This window comes from Dama dama, chromosome 20, assembly GCF_033118175.1.
Source record: "Dama dama isolate Ldn47 chromosome 20, ASM3311817v1, whole genome shotgun sequence".
Lineage (NCBI taxonomy): Eukaryota > Metazoa > Chordata > Mammalia > Artiodactyla > Cervidae > Dama > Dama dama.
The window spans coordinates 97,295,569-97,311,628 of NC_083700.1; the positions used below are offsets into that span (position 1 = coordinate 97,295,569).

At 40.5% G+C, this 16,060-nt stretch overlaps 2 protein-coding genes across 6 annotated transcripts in view; one reads left to right on the forward strand and one right to left on the reverse strand.

Annotated features, from left to right (window-relative positions):
* Positions 1 to 2,111: 2,111 nt before the first annotated feature.
* On the reverse strand, positions 2,112 to 6,635 carry TMEM69 (transmembrane protein 69). Of its 2 annotated transcripts, none has more exons than XM_061122029.1 (3): positions 6,498 to 6,635; positions 4,393 to 4,532; positions 2,112 to 3,212 (listed from the first exon to the last, which is right to left on the reverse strand). In XM_061122029.1, exons 2-3 carry the CDS (start codon positions 4,444 to 4,446, stop codon positions 2,499 to 2,501), a joined length of 768 nt encoding a protein of 255 aa, XP_060978012.1. In that variant the 5' UTR covers positions 4,447 to 4,532; positions 6,498 to 6,635; the 3' UTR covers positions 2,112 to 2,498. The 2 variants fall into 2 exon arrangements, with proteins under 2 accessions (XP_060978012.1, XP_060978013.1); XM_061122030.1 differs by having other exon boundaries at positions 4,393 to 4,529; positions 6,498 to 6,611.
* Positions 6,636 to 7,738: 1,103 nt separating this feature from the next.
* The window catches only part of GPBP1L1 (GC-rich promoter binding protein 1 like 1), a 61,158-nt gene continuing 52,836 nt past the window's right edge, over positions 7,739 to 16,060 (forward strand). For 2 of the 4 annotated variants that reach the window (XM_061122031.1, XM_061122036.1), the window contains exon 1: positions 8,371 to 8,527. The gene's annotated coding sequence lies outside the window, so the exon portion shown is untranslated. Of the gene's footprint in view, positions 7,911 to 8,370; positions 8,528 to 16,060 lie in introns of those variants that run through there. The other 2 variants (XM_061122035.1, XM_061122033.1) reach the window with 2 other exon arrangements.

The following is a 16,060-nucleotide window of genomic DNA, read 5'->3' on the forward strand; positions in this document are numbered from 1 at the left end:
CCCATCACTTCATGGCAAATAGATGGGGAAACAGTGGCTGACTTTATTTTTCTGGGCTCCAAACAAGTTACTACTCTAGATTATAATCTTTCTACAGAATCACTGAAGTGGAAATTATATGTATATAATTTACTTATGAAATTTCTTACCTAATATTTGAATATTTATACAAAGGTAGGCAACCCACTCCCGTATTCTTGCCTAGGGAATCCCATGGACAGAGCCTGGCAGGCTTCAGTCCGTACAGTCCTTGGGGTCGCAGAGTCGGACACGACTGAGTGACTAATAGAGAGAGAGATACAAAGGTTATATATATCATATCCATTTCCTAATTTATATTTACACTTTAAATGTTTTTTTCTTTTTATGCAACTAAGCATCTGAAAAGACTAGGTTTTCAAGTTAGAATCCAAGGTATTGTTTTCACTGTTTTAAGAAGCTTCTGTATGAGTTGACTTGCAAAACTAGATAGAACATTATAAAAATGACTCCAGATTGACTTTTCCTAGCTTGTACATGTGTGCATGCTAAGTCATGTCAGTAGTGTCTGATTCTCTGTGACCCAGTGAACTGTAACCAGCCAGGCTCCTCTGTCTGTGGGCTTTTCCAGGCAAGAGTACTGGAGTGGGTTGCCATGCCCTTCTCCAGGGGATCTTACTAGTCATTTTATTCTTTTAAGTATTTTTTTTTTTACCAGTTCGTGTTATGTTTGGAGACAAGTTCTATCTACTTCTTGTTGTTCAGTTGCTAACTTGTGTCCAACTCTTTGCAACCCCATGGACTGCAGCAAGCTAGGCTCCTCTGTCCTCCACCATCTCCTGGAGTTTGCTCAAATTCATGTCCATTGAGTCGGTGATGCCATCTAATTATCTCATCCTCTGCTGCCTCTTCTCTTTTAGCCTTCAATCTTTCCCAGCATCAGGGTCTTCTCCAGTGAGTCTGCTCTTCGCATCAGGTGACCAAAGTATTGGAACTTCAGCATCAGTCCTTCCAATGAATATTCAAAATTTATTTCCTTTATTATTGATGGCTTGATCTCCTTATAGTCCAAGGGACTCTCAAGATCCTTCTCCAGCATCATAATTCAAAAGCATCAATTCTTTGGCGTTCAGCCTTCTTTATGGTCCAACTCACATCTGAGCTTCCCTTGTAGCTTACCTGGTAAAGAATCCGCCTGCAATGCAGGAGACCTGGGTTTGCCCGCAGTAACCATCCACATTGATTCTGGAGCCCAAGAAAACAAAATCTTTCACTGCTACTTTTTTCCCTTTTTGTCATTAAGTTATAGGACTGAATGCCATGATCTTAGTTTTTTGAATGTTGAAAGCTTCAAGGCAGCTTTTTCACTCTCCTCTTTGACCCTCATCTAGAGGCTCTTTAGGTCCTCTTCATTTTCTGCCATTAAAGTGGCATCATCTGCATATCTTACGTTGATGATATTTCTCTTTGCAGTATTTGATTCCAGCATGTGATTCATCTAGCCTAGTATTTGCATGATATACTCTGCATGTAAGTTAAATAAGCAGGGTGACAATATACGGCCTTGTCATACTCCTTTCCCAATTTTGAACCAGTCAGTTGTTCCATGTCCAGTTCTAACTGTTGCGTCTTGACTCACAGGTTTCTCAGGAGACAGGTAAGGTGGGTCTGGTAGTTTAACAACCCCGTGAACAGTATGAAAAGGCAAAAAGATATGACACTGGAAGATGAGTCTCCCAGGTAGGAAGGTGTCCAATATGCCAGTATGCTACTGGGGAAGAGCAGAAGGCAACTGCTAATAGCTCCAGAAAGAATGAAGCAGCAGGGCCAAAGCCGAAACAACACTCAGTTGTGGATGTCTGTGGTGGTGAAGGTAAAGTCCAATGCTATAAAGAACAATATTACATAGGAATCTGGAATGTTAGGTCCATAAATCAAGTTCTGTCTATACTCTGCCAAATATCCTGATAAAACCAGAAAATATGTCCAGCTTTTCTTTGAACACAGCTTTCCCTTGTGATAGTGCTTCCTACTGACTTTTAAAGCCACAAATCCTTTCAGTTCAAATTACTAAGTTATGCCAGGTAAAATGAGCTTGGAGATGCAATTTCCAGGGGCAACTGCAATGAAAACTCCACACTAGAGCCACCTTTTATTTTCAGACACTCATGAAGTTTTCCTCTGAGAGTGTATGTGTGTATGTTTTCCATGACTGTAAAGCTCTAGCACAGTGTTTTTCATCTTTTTTTATTTACATTTTTCAAAACAATTAAAACATTGAAAATTTTAAGTGGATGCCTATAACTCATAAAAGACTGAATGAGAATTTTACTTAAGGGTTTTCAAGCTGCTTCTCAGTGATATCTATGAGAGAAAGATTTCTACAAATGAAAAACAGTTTGTAAAGAAAATATCACCTTTCCTGGGAAAAAGCTAAACAGGAGAGGTAGAAAAAGATGACTGCAAAACACAAGGCTTCTAACCAACATGTTAACATTATCTATAGAGTAGTTTTATATTTATTTTACTTGCCCAAGTCTCTTGGGTCCTTTCTCTGGATAAAAATCCTTCACTAGTAAAGTGATTACAAATGAAAAAAAGGCCACTAAAGTGACTACTATCCTTAGGGCTTTGAACCAATTGGGATAATGGGGCAAGAGAAAAAGTTCAGTGTGTAACGCTATCCCCAAACCTATTATGACTGTGACTATAGCTTCACTGAGTCTTTCAGAAATAAAGAAAGCAAACCATGAAAACACAACAGGAGCTATACTATTAGCTAAATTGAGGAAGTCTGGTTTGGCTGGACTACCTTCTGGCAGAGCAAAACCCCATCTGATTCCTCCCAAGAAAGAAAGGAAACTGGCTCCATAAGCCATCTGAGTAAAAGCTAACATAGGAATATAAGTCTTTGTCATCACCATGACCAGTGGTGGAGCAACGAAGGGGATTAGTCCTGCCAGAGTTATGTATAATGCTGGCTTTGGGCTGTCAGGCAGGAAACTGATGGTTCGTGGTGGCTTGGCTGGAAGCACTGCTTGCTCTTGCTTCTTCTTAAAACTGCATAGGGAAGTATGATAATACTGTGTCTTGCTCACACATGCTGGAAAGGATGAGAAAAGCCAAAGCCTTGGAAACAAAGGGGGAAAGTTCTGCTGAAGATATGTCTTGTGAGAAAGTGTTTCTATTCTCCTGCTGGCTCCTGGTCTGACTGTGGAAGTGTACTTCAGCATCTATAGGGAAAACAGAACCAGAAGACAACAAAGCAGACTTAAAAAAGAAAATCACCAAATGTTTTAGTCACAATATGAAACAATATAAAAACCATGTGCTTTCTGTTAGCATGTCAAACTTAAAGTTTGGCGTATAGGGTGATGTTATTGCTGCAAAGACTATTACATAGCTATACAACATGCAAAAGAAGCTACTACTGAATAGAAACCGTGATAATGTTTTGGCCTACCACAATATTATCCCATGAAAGAAATATCTGGAGGAACAGGTAAAGACTAGGCCTTTAGCTTTTGGCATTCTAAACTGCTTCTTCTATTTATAAATTGAAAAAGAAGCTGCACTAATTATTATGGCAATTCTGTTTTATGTAAAGAAAATTAAGCTTTAGACACCACATAGTTTTCATAGCTTCATGCCTTTCTACAAGTCTCTGCCTAGAATTTTAGATTACCATTTTTCTCTCTAGGGAACTTACCTTTCAAAATTCAGCTGAAAACCTTCTCCAATCTGATTTAATTCTGCTATAAGTTAGTACCCTATGCACACTCCTATCATAACTCTCACAGTGAATTAAAATCACATGTTCACTTGTCTGTCTCAGTAGACCTGAGGGCTTGAGCCATATTTTTTTTTGCCTTAAAAAAAAAATCCCCACTGCTATTCATGGCATATGGCCAAAGCAATAACCTCTTCTGCTGATTCTGTTCTTTAGTGAGTAGATGCCATACTTCAGTAGTTACACAGATCAACTGTAACTCAGAAAATACTGGATTAAAGAAAACAAAAGAGCTATTTAAAGAATCTTGGTAGTTACTCAAAATTGCTAGGAATGATTCCATCTTGAGAACTGTTTTTTTTCTTTTTTTGTCTAGAATGTTCTTCCCTGAGGTATCTGCATTGCTCATTGCCTCACTCTGACCACCCTATTTATAAATGCAGTACTTAAAAGTCTACTGTCCCTATTCCCCTTCCCTGCTCTGTAGTTCTCCACAGCACTTACCATTTGACATACTAAATATTTCACTTTGACATATTAAATATTTCACTTATTTGTATTTTACTCTTACCCAGATCACCTAGAGTATGAAGATAAGGATTTTTGTCTTCTTTATTTTACTACTATTGTCCAGTGAAGCAGTGCTTGCAAGTAGTGCTCACATATTTGCTGAATAAACCAACCTTTGAAGATGCTTGGGAAAACTTCTGGATGAAGTGAAGCATACTGGGTCCCATTGAAAGTCTTGCTTAGGAAGATGCCACACAGTTCTGATTACTGTATTTTTACAGCTAAGTGGAGGATCTGAATCAGAAGCATGCTGCTGTGTACAAAATAAGATGTCATTTAATGTTCTTCACTTCATACATAATTTTTAAAAATAGGAATTTGGGGGAATTTCTTCCATATAATAGTTTCCTTTGGAAGCAGTCATTAATGTTTTAAAAAATTTGTAACATGTAGTAAATAGATCCTTTTCTTTGAAAGTTATTTTAGCTTTTGCTGTTGGATGTAAAGAAGAGTAATGCAGAGACAATGTATCTAGATTTTTACAAATACCTCTATCATTTCCCAATTGTGTGACCTTGGATAAATTGCTTCCTTGAAGTGCCAGCCTTCTTATCTTTAGCACTGAAAGTCATAGCTTATCTGCTTTCTTTTTTCCCTTTAGTTATTTATTTTGGGGCTTAGGAGTTTATAGCTTAAAAGTAATGACAATAGCAATCAATACAACCAGCTGTGAACCAGGCATTATAACTATGTGTTTTATATGCACTAACTTATTTAATACAATCACCTCATCAACTTGGTGCTGAGTGATATTAATAACCTGTTAAGAGTGCAGATTTTGGAGTCAAATGACCTGGGCTGGAATTCTGGCTCTACCATGTATTAGTTATGTGATTTTGGACAAATTATTTAACCTGATTATAGTGCAATTCACTCACCTAAGGCTTTTAATAACTACATAGGGTCGCTGTAAAAATTAAATAAGCTAATAGATGTAAAAAGCTGAGCACTGTCCCTAACACAAAGCAGGCACTAAAAAAAAAGAAAAGAAAACCAAACTAGCTATTATTCCCACCTTACAAAATGAAAGCAACCAGTAAGTGGTTGAATGAGAATACATTAACCCAGATCTGTTATGTTTACATGAGTCCCAGTATAAACAAGAACAACAGAAGTGTCTAAAATCCAAAACCCACAGTTGCTGCTTAATTTAAAAACTTGGGGACTTATCTGGTGGTCCAGTGGTTGAGAGTCTGCAGTCTCCCAATGCAGAGGATGTGGTTTGAGACCTGTGGAGGAACTAAGATCCCACATGCAAAAGCAACTAGGCTCTCCAGCCACAAGGAGTCACATCTAAGATCCAACACAGATTAAAAAAAAAAAAAAAAATTGGCAGAGCCCCCTTGCATCTCTCAGAAGATTTCTTTATTAATAAATCTATTTCTCGCCTATTGGGGAAAAAAAACAGTGAACTAATTTCTTGATCACAGATATTAGGGCTGGGTCAAGAAATTCTGTATACCAGACTGTCAATGTCTCTCTCTCCATATATGGAAGCAAGTAGGGAGTTAAGTTATCCCGGGTCAATTAGATAATAAGGGCTTCCCTGGTGGCTCAGATGGTAAAGAATCTGCCTGCAATGCAGGAGACCCAGGTTTGATTCCTAGGTCAGGAAGATCCCCTGGGGAAGGGAATGGCAACCCACTCCAGTATTCTTGCCTGGAGAATTCCATGTCTACAGTGCATGGGATCACAAAGAGTCGGGACACAACTGAGTGACTGCACAAACACACACACACACTTCCTGACTCCCAAACACACATAACTTGCAGGACCGACCTACTCACGTTTGTTCAAAATCACCTTTTTACGGGATTTCAAAAATCTACATGCTCCCTCAACCTTCCGAATTCCCTAGGCACTGTGACAAGTGCTTTCCAACTCAAGGGTATTAAAGCAAAAATGTGCTAGCCTAAAGCCCGGAATGACAACGGGTGAGGAGATTAAGGACAAAGACCCAAGAGTTAATCCACTCAATCTAGGTGAAAATGCTCAATACTTTCACTGCGCCAAACTGCAACTGCAACTCTTAGAGCCAACATCAGTAGAAACTGATGCAACTCTTAGAGCCGACATCAGTAGAAAAGGGATGAATTCTGGACGCAGAGATCCCTGGGAAATAGTGTTCAACAGTGCCCGCAGCTTCAATTTACACCAAAGCCTTGGAGCCCCACCACTTTTCCCAACCTGCACCTGTGGCAACAGCCCTGCTACTCACTTGCCAGCGTCGCACACAGAGGTAGAAACCCGAACTGCAAGAAGAGCTCGGACTCTGGAAAAAAGTCTTCCGGCAAGTGAGAATAAATAGTGCCCCCCTCCGCCCCCACTTCCTGAGAGCAAAAAAAAATGAGTCCGGGTGGAAACTTGACCAGCGCTAGCTAGTTCCCACCCTGGGTTTTCTGTAAAATCTTAGTTCTAGTAGAAACTGGCTTTTGAAGTCTGTAGGGTATATAAATGGTCCTTTCCTTTCTAGTCCAGGTTTCCCAGCCAAGAAAATCTGCCCCACAGAGTTCGGGAAGATAGAGTGCAGTTACTGAGTGATGGTGGTAAAGAAAGGTAGGAGATTTGGAGTCTAGGCCAAGTATGACTTGGCCAAATTGCTTGCTATCTCTGGAACTCATTTTTTCTTTTTAAAAAATATTTATTTGGCTGCACCGGGTCTTAGTTGCAGCATGTGGGATCTAGTTCCGCGACCAAGGATAGAACTGGAACCCCCTGCACTGAGAGTGCGGAGTCTTAACCAGTGGCTCACCAGGGCCAGTGAAGTCCCTGGAACTCATTTTTCACTTTGCATTTAAAAGGGGTTTCTAGGATAGCCTGAGCATATCTCACAGCTCTTTAAGGTACTGAACTAACACTACTTAAGGGGGGAAAGTTCCACTTCATTCTCTTTGCTGGTACCTGTAAATTTTGTTAAGAAATAAAGAAAACAAGGGGCAAGACTTTTCTTTTCATGAAAACTGTGATTAGAGCCTTTAGGGTGACCCGTAAGTTAGATTATTCCTCCTGTCACTCTCTAACTTTTATTTGTGGGCTTTGTGACCTTGAGCAAGTCCCTTCCCGTCTCTGGGCCTCCATTTCACAGTCTATCAAAGGAAACACCATCAGGCAATTTTGTTTATCTGAAAACAAAAGGAGAGCTGCAGGAGTCCACGCTAGCCAGTTCCTCCATTCCTCCCGATTCTTGGTAGTCTAGCTTCCTGGTTGCCGGCTATCACTTGGTTTAGCCTCTCGTACAGAACAGGTTCACAGCGAATTCTTCGTAATAGTAACACTTTTCAGTCGCCATAAGCTTTCACTTTTATTTCCTTCTCGGCCGTGACTGCGCCGCCCCTTCCCGTTATGCGATACCCAATGAGACTTAGAGCCGAAGAAACAGCTACTCCGCCCTGGCACTGGAGCAGGCTCTGGCCAGAAAACCGCCCAGTACTGGGACAGGGGCGTGACGCCAGCGGTCGGGCGGAACTACCACTCCCAGCGGGTAGTGCGTCGGGACCAGCCACTCAGGCCGCCAAAGCCCGGCCGTGCGGCCTGCTGGGGGCTGGAGTCTTAACGGCGCGCGCACGTGAAAGGAGGAAGGAAGGAGCCGAAGGTGCGAAAGGGTCGGAAAACACACGCGCCTACAAAACCGGTTTGTTAGTACTTGTAAGGTAGTTTGGAGAAGTGCGCTTGCTGAGAGGTGGGGTGTGGGAAGATGCAGAATGAAGGGGCGGGGGAAAATGGGTGCACATATACACCCCCACCCACCCATTCACCGGCGCCCAGGCCCTAGTGCCTGGAGAGGAGATATGAAGGGGAGTACCAAACCCAGCTGGTCTCCGCCTCTGAGGCGGCGCTAGGAAAGACTGTGTTCAACTCTGTAGAGGGGCGGGGGCGCCGCCAGGAGCCGCAGCGGAGGGAGCTGGGGGCGGGGCGAGGAATAACCGCCATCCTCTCGGCTAAACGTTGGCTGCTTGGGGCGCCGGCGGGGGTCACCCGAACTGGGCTCATGCGCATGCGCCTGCGCCCTTGTGGGCGGTGCGAACGGGTGGGCGTGTGTGAGGCGGGATCAGATTGGGGGAGGGCCAGGCTGGTCGTCGCTCCTCCCCCTCCACCCGGTCTGCCCCTCCTGGGCCGTGTGGGCCGGGCAGCCATTTTGGGAAGACCTTTGTTATGGTTGTGGGCTCTCCACCTCTGCCGGATCAGGAAGCTGGGGACGCACCCTCAGACGCCGCGACTGGTCCCTAACTGTAGCCCCTCCACTGCCCGGTGAGTGAGAGTTCACGACAACGGGCAGAAGGGGATCGTGAGTGACCCGGCGCAGGGCTCCACCCGGTGCCTGACTGACCGGCTGTTGAAACAAGTTGAAGGAGGCTCTCACACAGGTGGTTGGGTGTAGGTCGGTCCGGGGACCGCGAGCAGAGCCCACGGGTCGTGTGGTTCGAACGGGGCACCTTCCCCCACGCGTGGAGCTTTGCACACGACCGTCGTCGAGACTCTGCCAGAGCGCTCCTACTTCAACTTTGCTCTTCGGGTCGGAACACACCTGCGGCTCTCTGGCTCCTCTCCAGGCGTTCCGGCTTGTTGGTGATTGAGTAGCTTGGTTTACGGGTTACTTTTTCTTTCTCTTTCTTAAATTAGAGCCAAGGGCTTTTGTTTTCCAGTGATGGAAAAATCTAAGGGGAAAAAACGTGTGAGTCAAATGTGGGGTATCAGAGGAAAAGAAGAGCTTTAACCCCGCACCCCTGCCCCCAGTGTTCCGGTTCCCCTTGGTAGCGAGGTGTTTTCGTTGATTTAGATTGTCTGTCCAGCCCCTACCGACTCCTCCCTACCTGGAGAAAAAAGCTGGTCGATCTTTAAGTGTTTTAGTGAGGACTTTTTCTGTTTTATATCTACCTCTCCCTACTCCCCGTGAAACTCAAAAGAAAGGCTGAATCTAAAATGGCTGTAGCTTGGGGAAGTGCCCCGAGCATATTAACTTAAATACGTTAACAAATCTCGAATTCTTAGTTATTTTTCCTTAGTTGTTTTTCAACAACTGGGTCTTTTGATCTTACTGTTGTCTTATATTGAAGAGTCTTTGCTAGGTGAAAACAAAGGTGAGGCTAAAGTAGTTTGCTTACTCCAAAAGTTTACATAAGAGTGGGTGCGGTTTTTTTGGTAGTTGCTTATAGTTTTGAAATTGTGCTGTGGTGTTAATTTTATCAGCCAACTTTGTGCTGTTAAAGTTGGTTTGTCATATTTGTTAAAATACTTGCTCTTAATGTTTATTGCTTATCTGGGAAAAATAAAGTTTATGATGGCTCATGTTTTAGTTTAGTAACATAAGTCACATTCTGTGTAATTCTTTCCAAAAAGTATAGTGATTGGTCTTCAGTAGACTTAGATTTGCAGTTTGGTCGATTGCTGGCCTTTTCTAAGGTCTTTTATTTTGGGACATGTCTCAGAAGAATGTAAGACAAATGAAAACAAACTTTTAAGTGCAGTGCCTTATTGTTGTGCCCTTTCAAACAAAAGGCTGTTTTTTTGTTTGCTGCTTTAAAAAAAACGATTAGATCCAGAGGTTTAACTGAAAACAAAAGGGCTTAGAATGGAAATCAAAAACAGTTAACTTCAGTATTTGGGAAGATGCTCCAGTTTCAAGTTGAAATCTGTCTAAAAGATAAAATAACAAAGTGCTAATTTTGAATGAGAAGTTTGGAATTAATAGGAAAATAAACTGTTTTACTTCATCTTCCTTCCCTAGGGAGTCAGTTTCAATTTACCTTTCCACATTGGTTCAATACAAAAGTTTACTTTTGTCAACTCCCCTAGGATTTGTTGTTGTTGTTCTTAAATTATTTTGGTGGTTTTACAGAAAAAACGTTTAAAGTGCTTTATAGAAATTACAAGTCAGTTGCTTTGTGTTTTGCTTTTGTTGACTACTGAACCCATAAACTTGGGTGAGAACTCATTTTTTTAAAGGTTCAGCTTGTGCATACTGATACAAATATTCTTTCAATTGATTCTGAATAGTATCTTATCAAAGTTCTTGAAATTTGGTGGTGGTGGGTGTTAGGAAGCCATTATTTTGAGTAAATTCAGCTTGGTTTTCTCATCAGTGGCTGTTTAGTAGTTTGGTTGAGGACAGCACATGCAGCCATTTTAATAAGTTTGGAATGACAAGAAATCTGGGACATATTTCTGTTTGTAATTAATATTTAAATACTTACATAAAACATAACAATTTTGAATCATACTTCCAACAAATTGCGTATCCTTGTTTTATGATTAAAACATAAAGTGTATGCACTTAGTAACAGGAGTAACTAATGTGCCATTGGCTTACAGTTGCCTGAATTGCTTTATATTTTTATTAGTTTATTCCTGTGAGGTAGATATTGTTTTATTCCCATTATTTTAGTTGAGGAAAATAAGTTCAGATATTCATCCAACTAGTATGTATTTAAACCTAAACAAATTTTAAAATATCCCAACTGAAAAGGTAGTTTGTGGAAAAGGCAAATTGTGCTATGTATTTATGGTTTTTCAACTAATTGTAATGGGGAGGGAATCTAGGTGATACTAAGGTGAAAAACTTGAATGAAGTGTTTGGCTTTCCCCATTCATAGAAAGGGACTGCCCTGGTGGCTCAGGCGTAAAGCGTCTGCCTACAATGCGGGAGGCCTGGGTTCGATCCCTGGGTCAGGAAGATCCCCTGGAGAAGGAAATAGCAACCCACTCCAGTACTCCTGCTTGGAAAATCCCATGGACGGAGGGGCCTGGTAGTCTGCAGTCCAAGGGGTCGCAAAGAGTCGGACACGACTGAGCGACTTCACTTTCTTTCTTATCTTTCATACATAGAAAACATACTACTTCGTAACTGACTATAGTTGCCATTGCAGTTTGAAATGTGGTTGTGCTGAGAGGTAGCTGCCCAAGTCACTTCAAAATCAGACTGATTTTTAAACCCACTGGATTTCTGCTCAAAACAAAACTGGCTAAAATCAACCTTGAAAAATAATTGAGTGAGATGAGCAGAACTTCTTTTGTCCACAGGTATATCTTAACTAATAAGGTAAAATATTGCTTATGTTATGAATTTTATAGGTGATTTCAAATATACTCCACAAATATTTAAAGGCATCTGATTCTGGGAGGGATTGGGGGCAGGAGGAGAAGGGGACGACAGAGGATGAGATGGCTGGATGGCATCACTGACTCGATGGACATGAGTTTGAGTAAACTCCGGGAGTTAGTGATGGACAGGGAGGCCTGGTGTGCTGCGATTCATGGGGTCGAAAAGAGTTGGACTGAGTGACTGAACTGAACTGAACTGAATAGTTGTTTTTATTTCCTGGAGCCAATAAACAGCCTTTTGGTCAGACTTCCCTGGCAATCCAGTGATTAAGAGTTTCGCTTTCATTGCAAGGAAACCTGGGTTTGATACGTGGCTGGAGAAGTAAGATCCTGCATGCAGCATGGCATGACAAAAAATAATAGTAATAATAAAAGTTATTTATTATTTTTTTAAACATCGACCTTTAACTAATCTGTTGGACATGTTATTTTTCAAACAAAATGGTTCAGTCATTCTTTTAAGAAACACTAAGAAATGCTGGAGGCTATACTGTGGTGCCAGTTTCAGCCTGTTAAGGTCTAGAAATGCCTAGGTGACTATAAAACATTCCTGCCACCCAGGAACTTAGTAGTTTAGCAGATAAACACAAAAATATTCACAGGATAACAACACAGAAAGCTGTCTTTCTTAAAGCAGTTAATTTTTAACATAGTCATTAAGCTTACCTTCCTTTTCTGTAATAAAACTACTTTGCCATATATTAATCAGATGTCAGACAAGAGGATCATCAGTATGAACAAAGTTTTAGTGCACTTATCTGAGTAGCAGGTCTGTATGTGTGGAATAAGTTGGTTGTGTTTTTGGTTTTTTGTCTTACAAGAATTAAGTTTGATTATACTTTATATTGCAAACTCTGGTTTCTGCTGATTATAAGTTTGAAAGTGTTAGTCCCTCAGTCATGTCCAACTCTTTGCGACCCCATGGACTGTAGCCCACCAGGCTCCTCTGTCCATGGAATTCTCCAGGAAAGAACACTGGAGTGGGTTGTCATGCCCTTCTCTAGGGGATCTTCCCAACCTAGGGATCGAACGTGGGTCTCCTGCATTTCAGGCAGATTCTTTACTGTCTGAGCCACCAAAGGTTATATATTTAATTGTCATTATATAAAAAAGTTCTCTTCTGAATTACTGCTGTCCTTGAAGTTTACAAGTATGTTGAAAAGTTGGTTTGGGGGTTCTTTAGTTAGTTAATTAAAAGGTAGAACTGTCCAGTGTTCCAGCTATGTGCTTATGAATTATTAGCTCTGCTTCTAATTAGTCTTAACCAGGTATGGTGGAAGGATAGTGAGAACCATTTATTGAAGGCTTCATAAGCTAGAGGGTGTAACAGAGTCCATTATATATATTCTTGTTACTCCTTAAAACACTTGTTTAAATAGGTGATATTAATGCTTCTATACGTGAGTGTACAGAGGATCCAAGCAGTTCAGTGGTTTGCATAACATAGTGAAAGGTGGGGACTCAGACAGCTGTCTGATTCTGAAGCTGGATTTTCACCACATCATGTAGAGAGATGGTGTGGTGGTATGATGGGCATAGTGCCCTTGGTTTGAATCTCTGCATTACCACTTAAAGCTTTGAAACTTTGGTAAAGTTTTAGGTATGATTTCTGCCTGCTTCTTTGTTAAATGGGGGTAATAATACCGTCTCATAGAGTTTTTGTAGGAAATAAATAACATTTGTATAGTTCCTAGTACAGTGCCTGACCATTGTAAGTACTTCATGATTGTCAAGTAAATCTTTCAAAATTGTCTTTATCTTTTACTCATTGAATTAAATTGTATGGAATCTGAACAGCATATGGGCTTTTTGGTATTCCTTTTTTCCTTTTCTAGTTATTACTTTTCTGTTGACTTCTCTTTATTTGAATCAGTATCCAGGCCCCACACACTGTAGTTGACTGATATTCTTTTAAGCCTCTCTTAGTTTGTATGTTTCTTCTGGGTTTTTTCCCTTGTACTTTGTTGAAGAAACCAGGTTATTTCTCTTGCAGTTTCCCCCATTCTAGATTTTCCTGTAAATTGGTAGCCTTTTTTTTCCCCCTGGTTTGTTCAGTGTTTCTCATATCATTTTCTCACAATTTCTCTGTTGAGCAGCATAGAGTAATTGTATGAGATATTAATCCTCCTTCAACATGGTTGTAAAATGGAGTGTTTGTTTTGGTCCTGTGCCCAATTCAATGTTAACTTTTCCAGGTAGTTTGTTTCTTGTCCTTTTTTTCCCTACCTAGTGTTTATTTGTTGTATTATAAAATTGAGCTAATTATGCTGGGTTTGTAGTGGTTTTGTCTTCTTTTTTGGCTACTAGTGAGTAGTTTCCTCAGCCTGTTTGGTCTGAAAATTTCTCTTCTCAAAACAGCATTTTTTTCCTATTGTTTACGCCCCGCCCTGTGTGTGCGTGTGCGAGCCAGGCCTCTTCAGTCGCATCCGACTCTGTAACCCAATGGACTGTAGCCAGCCTACCAGGCTCCTCTGTCCATGGAATTCTTAGGGTAAGAATACTGGAGTGGGTTGCTGTGCCCTCCAGGGGATCTTCCCCACCCAGGGATCCTGTCTCTTATGTCTCCTGCATTAGCAGTCAGGTTCTTTACCACTAGTGCCACCTAGGAAGCCCATTTCCCTCCTAGTCCTTAACTATTAAGCATTACACCTATGGAGTACTCACTGTAAACAAAACCCTTTTTTTATTTCCCTGAGAAAAGCATCCAGGCACTGTTCTTAACACTTTACATATATTCACTCACTTAATCATTGACTTTCCAACAATCTCCAATTACAGATAAGGATTTGAAGCAAAAAGAGGTGAAGTGACTTGTCCAAAGTCATGCAGCTAGTACATGGCAGATCCAGAATCTAGAAGAGCTAGAAGAGCAGATCCAGAGTCTGCTCTTCTAACTTAAAATTAATGTTTGGATTTTGAGCAAAAAATTTATTCTTGAGAAGAGATTTTTAAATATGCTTGTACATAAAACTAATCCACTTAGTTATCTGACTCTTATAGCCGGAATTTAATGTGTCAGATTGCATCAGGTGATAAATATACTTTTGTAACATAGTATGTTTCATAATATGTTTGTTTATTTGGAACTGTTGTAATTTAAGTAAATTACATTTCTATTAGTGGATAGTATATAGGTAGGTTTGTAGCAGGTGCTTGTGACCTTTTAATAGCAAAATGTTGGAAAGGAGATAACTACCTAGGTTGCAGATTTTAGTCTAAAAATTTTGTACTTTGTGAAATTACTTTCAGGTAATGTTTTTTGGAGAATGAATCAGAAGGCACAATGAATAAAATTTGTTACTAATGGGAAGACTGGGAAGATTTATATGTTGGACATTCTAGTAATTGGACTTGAAAGTTTTTCTTTGTTTCTTTTGTCTGTTTACCATTTAACCCTGTTCCAATATTGCCTTTTTGTGAAACTTGGTGGGAGTGGAAGCTGGAGAAGGACATGTAACTTGTTGGCATATACACTTGTACTTTCTTTCCCAGGCCCCTGGTAGCTGTGACCCAGCTGTGCCAATCAAGTACACTTGACTGGGTACTTGAATCTGGAGTGAGAGAGCTACAAAAGAGCAAGGACAGTTTAGAATTAATTCTGTTGACTTGTGGCAGTGGCATACTAGCTTGTGGGCAGTTTTCTGAGAGACTTCTTCCTGTGATGTGACTTTGGTTGGTGGTTTTGACTGCTTAACTTGACTTGATTTTTACAGGTTTGCCAAATCATTTTTTTTTTTTTTTTTTGAACTCTTAATATCCTGTTGATAAATTTCCTATTCTGCTAATATGCCAAAACCGGATTTCTGTTTTTCAACGAAGGATCCTAATTTGTAAACTTGACTAATAAAATTTGCCCCTTCTAAAAGATACAGTTACTGCCTCTATTTAGAGTGGTGTCCTAACTCAATAAATAAAAAGTCCATGAATGTCTTTTTTAAAGATAAATCTAGGCAGGAATTTTCCCTTTTATCCACTCCCAATTCTTAAGAGCAGTCGTTCTCAACGTTTTTAAATATATATGGGATAAGGCCTGGACACTATTAGTTTATTAAAGCCCCCCGTGTGATTCTGTGTTTAGTTCTTTTATTTTTTTAAAAAACAGTGAATGTGCTGTGTAGAATATTAGAGTATACAGATATGTGAAAATAAAAACTTGACATTCCTGTCATTCAGAAATCACTACTGTTATCTTTTGGTGCATTTCCCCTCCAGATCTTTCTCTAAGCACATATATGTAAGTTTTTACTTTTATTTTACTAAAATAAGATCAGTTTACAGCTTGGCTTTTTTTTAAACTGGGTAATACCCACACTCCATATTCCTTTCCTTTGGTATGCAGGTGCTATTATTCAAATTTCCCCAGCTGATCCAAAAAAAAAAAAAAATGTTTGCTACTGCATCTATCCAAACTAGTATCTGAACCAGGACCTTGTCCATTGTAACCCTTTGTTTAGGGAATTTCTTAACAGTCCAGTGGTTAGGGCTCAGCACTTTCTTTCCATGGCCTGGACTCAGTCCCTGATTGGGGAACTAAAATCCCACAAGCTGTGCAGCGTGGCCAAAAATAAATAAAGTAAAAATAAAAGTATTTTAAAATGCACTTTGTTTAATTTGTCTTTAATCTAACTTTGTTGTTGAGTTGCTAAGTTGTGTCTGACTCTCTTGTGACCCCATGGGCTATAA

Excerpts from the sequence above, each read along its gene's own strand:
- TMEM69 (XM_061122029.1), bottom strand. The coding sequence starts at position 4,446 with ATGGGACCCAGTATGCTTCACTTCATCCAGAAGTTTTCCCAAGCATCT. Across the intron at positions 3,213-4,392 it reads TTTCCCAAGCATCTTCAAAG|ATGCTGAAGTACACTTCCAC; the intron begins GTTGGTTTATTC and ends TTTTCCCTATAG.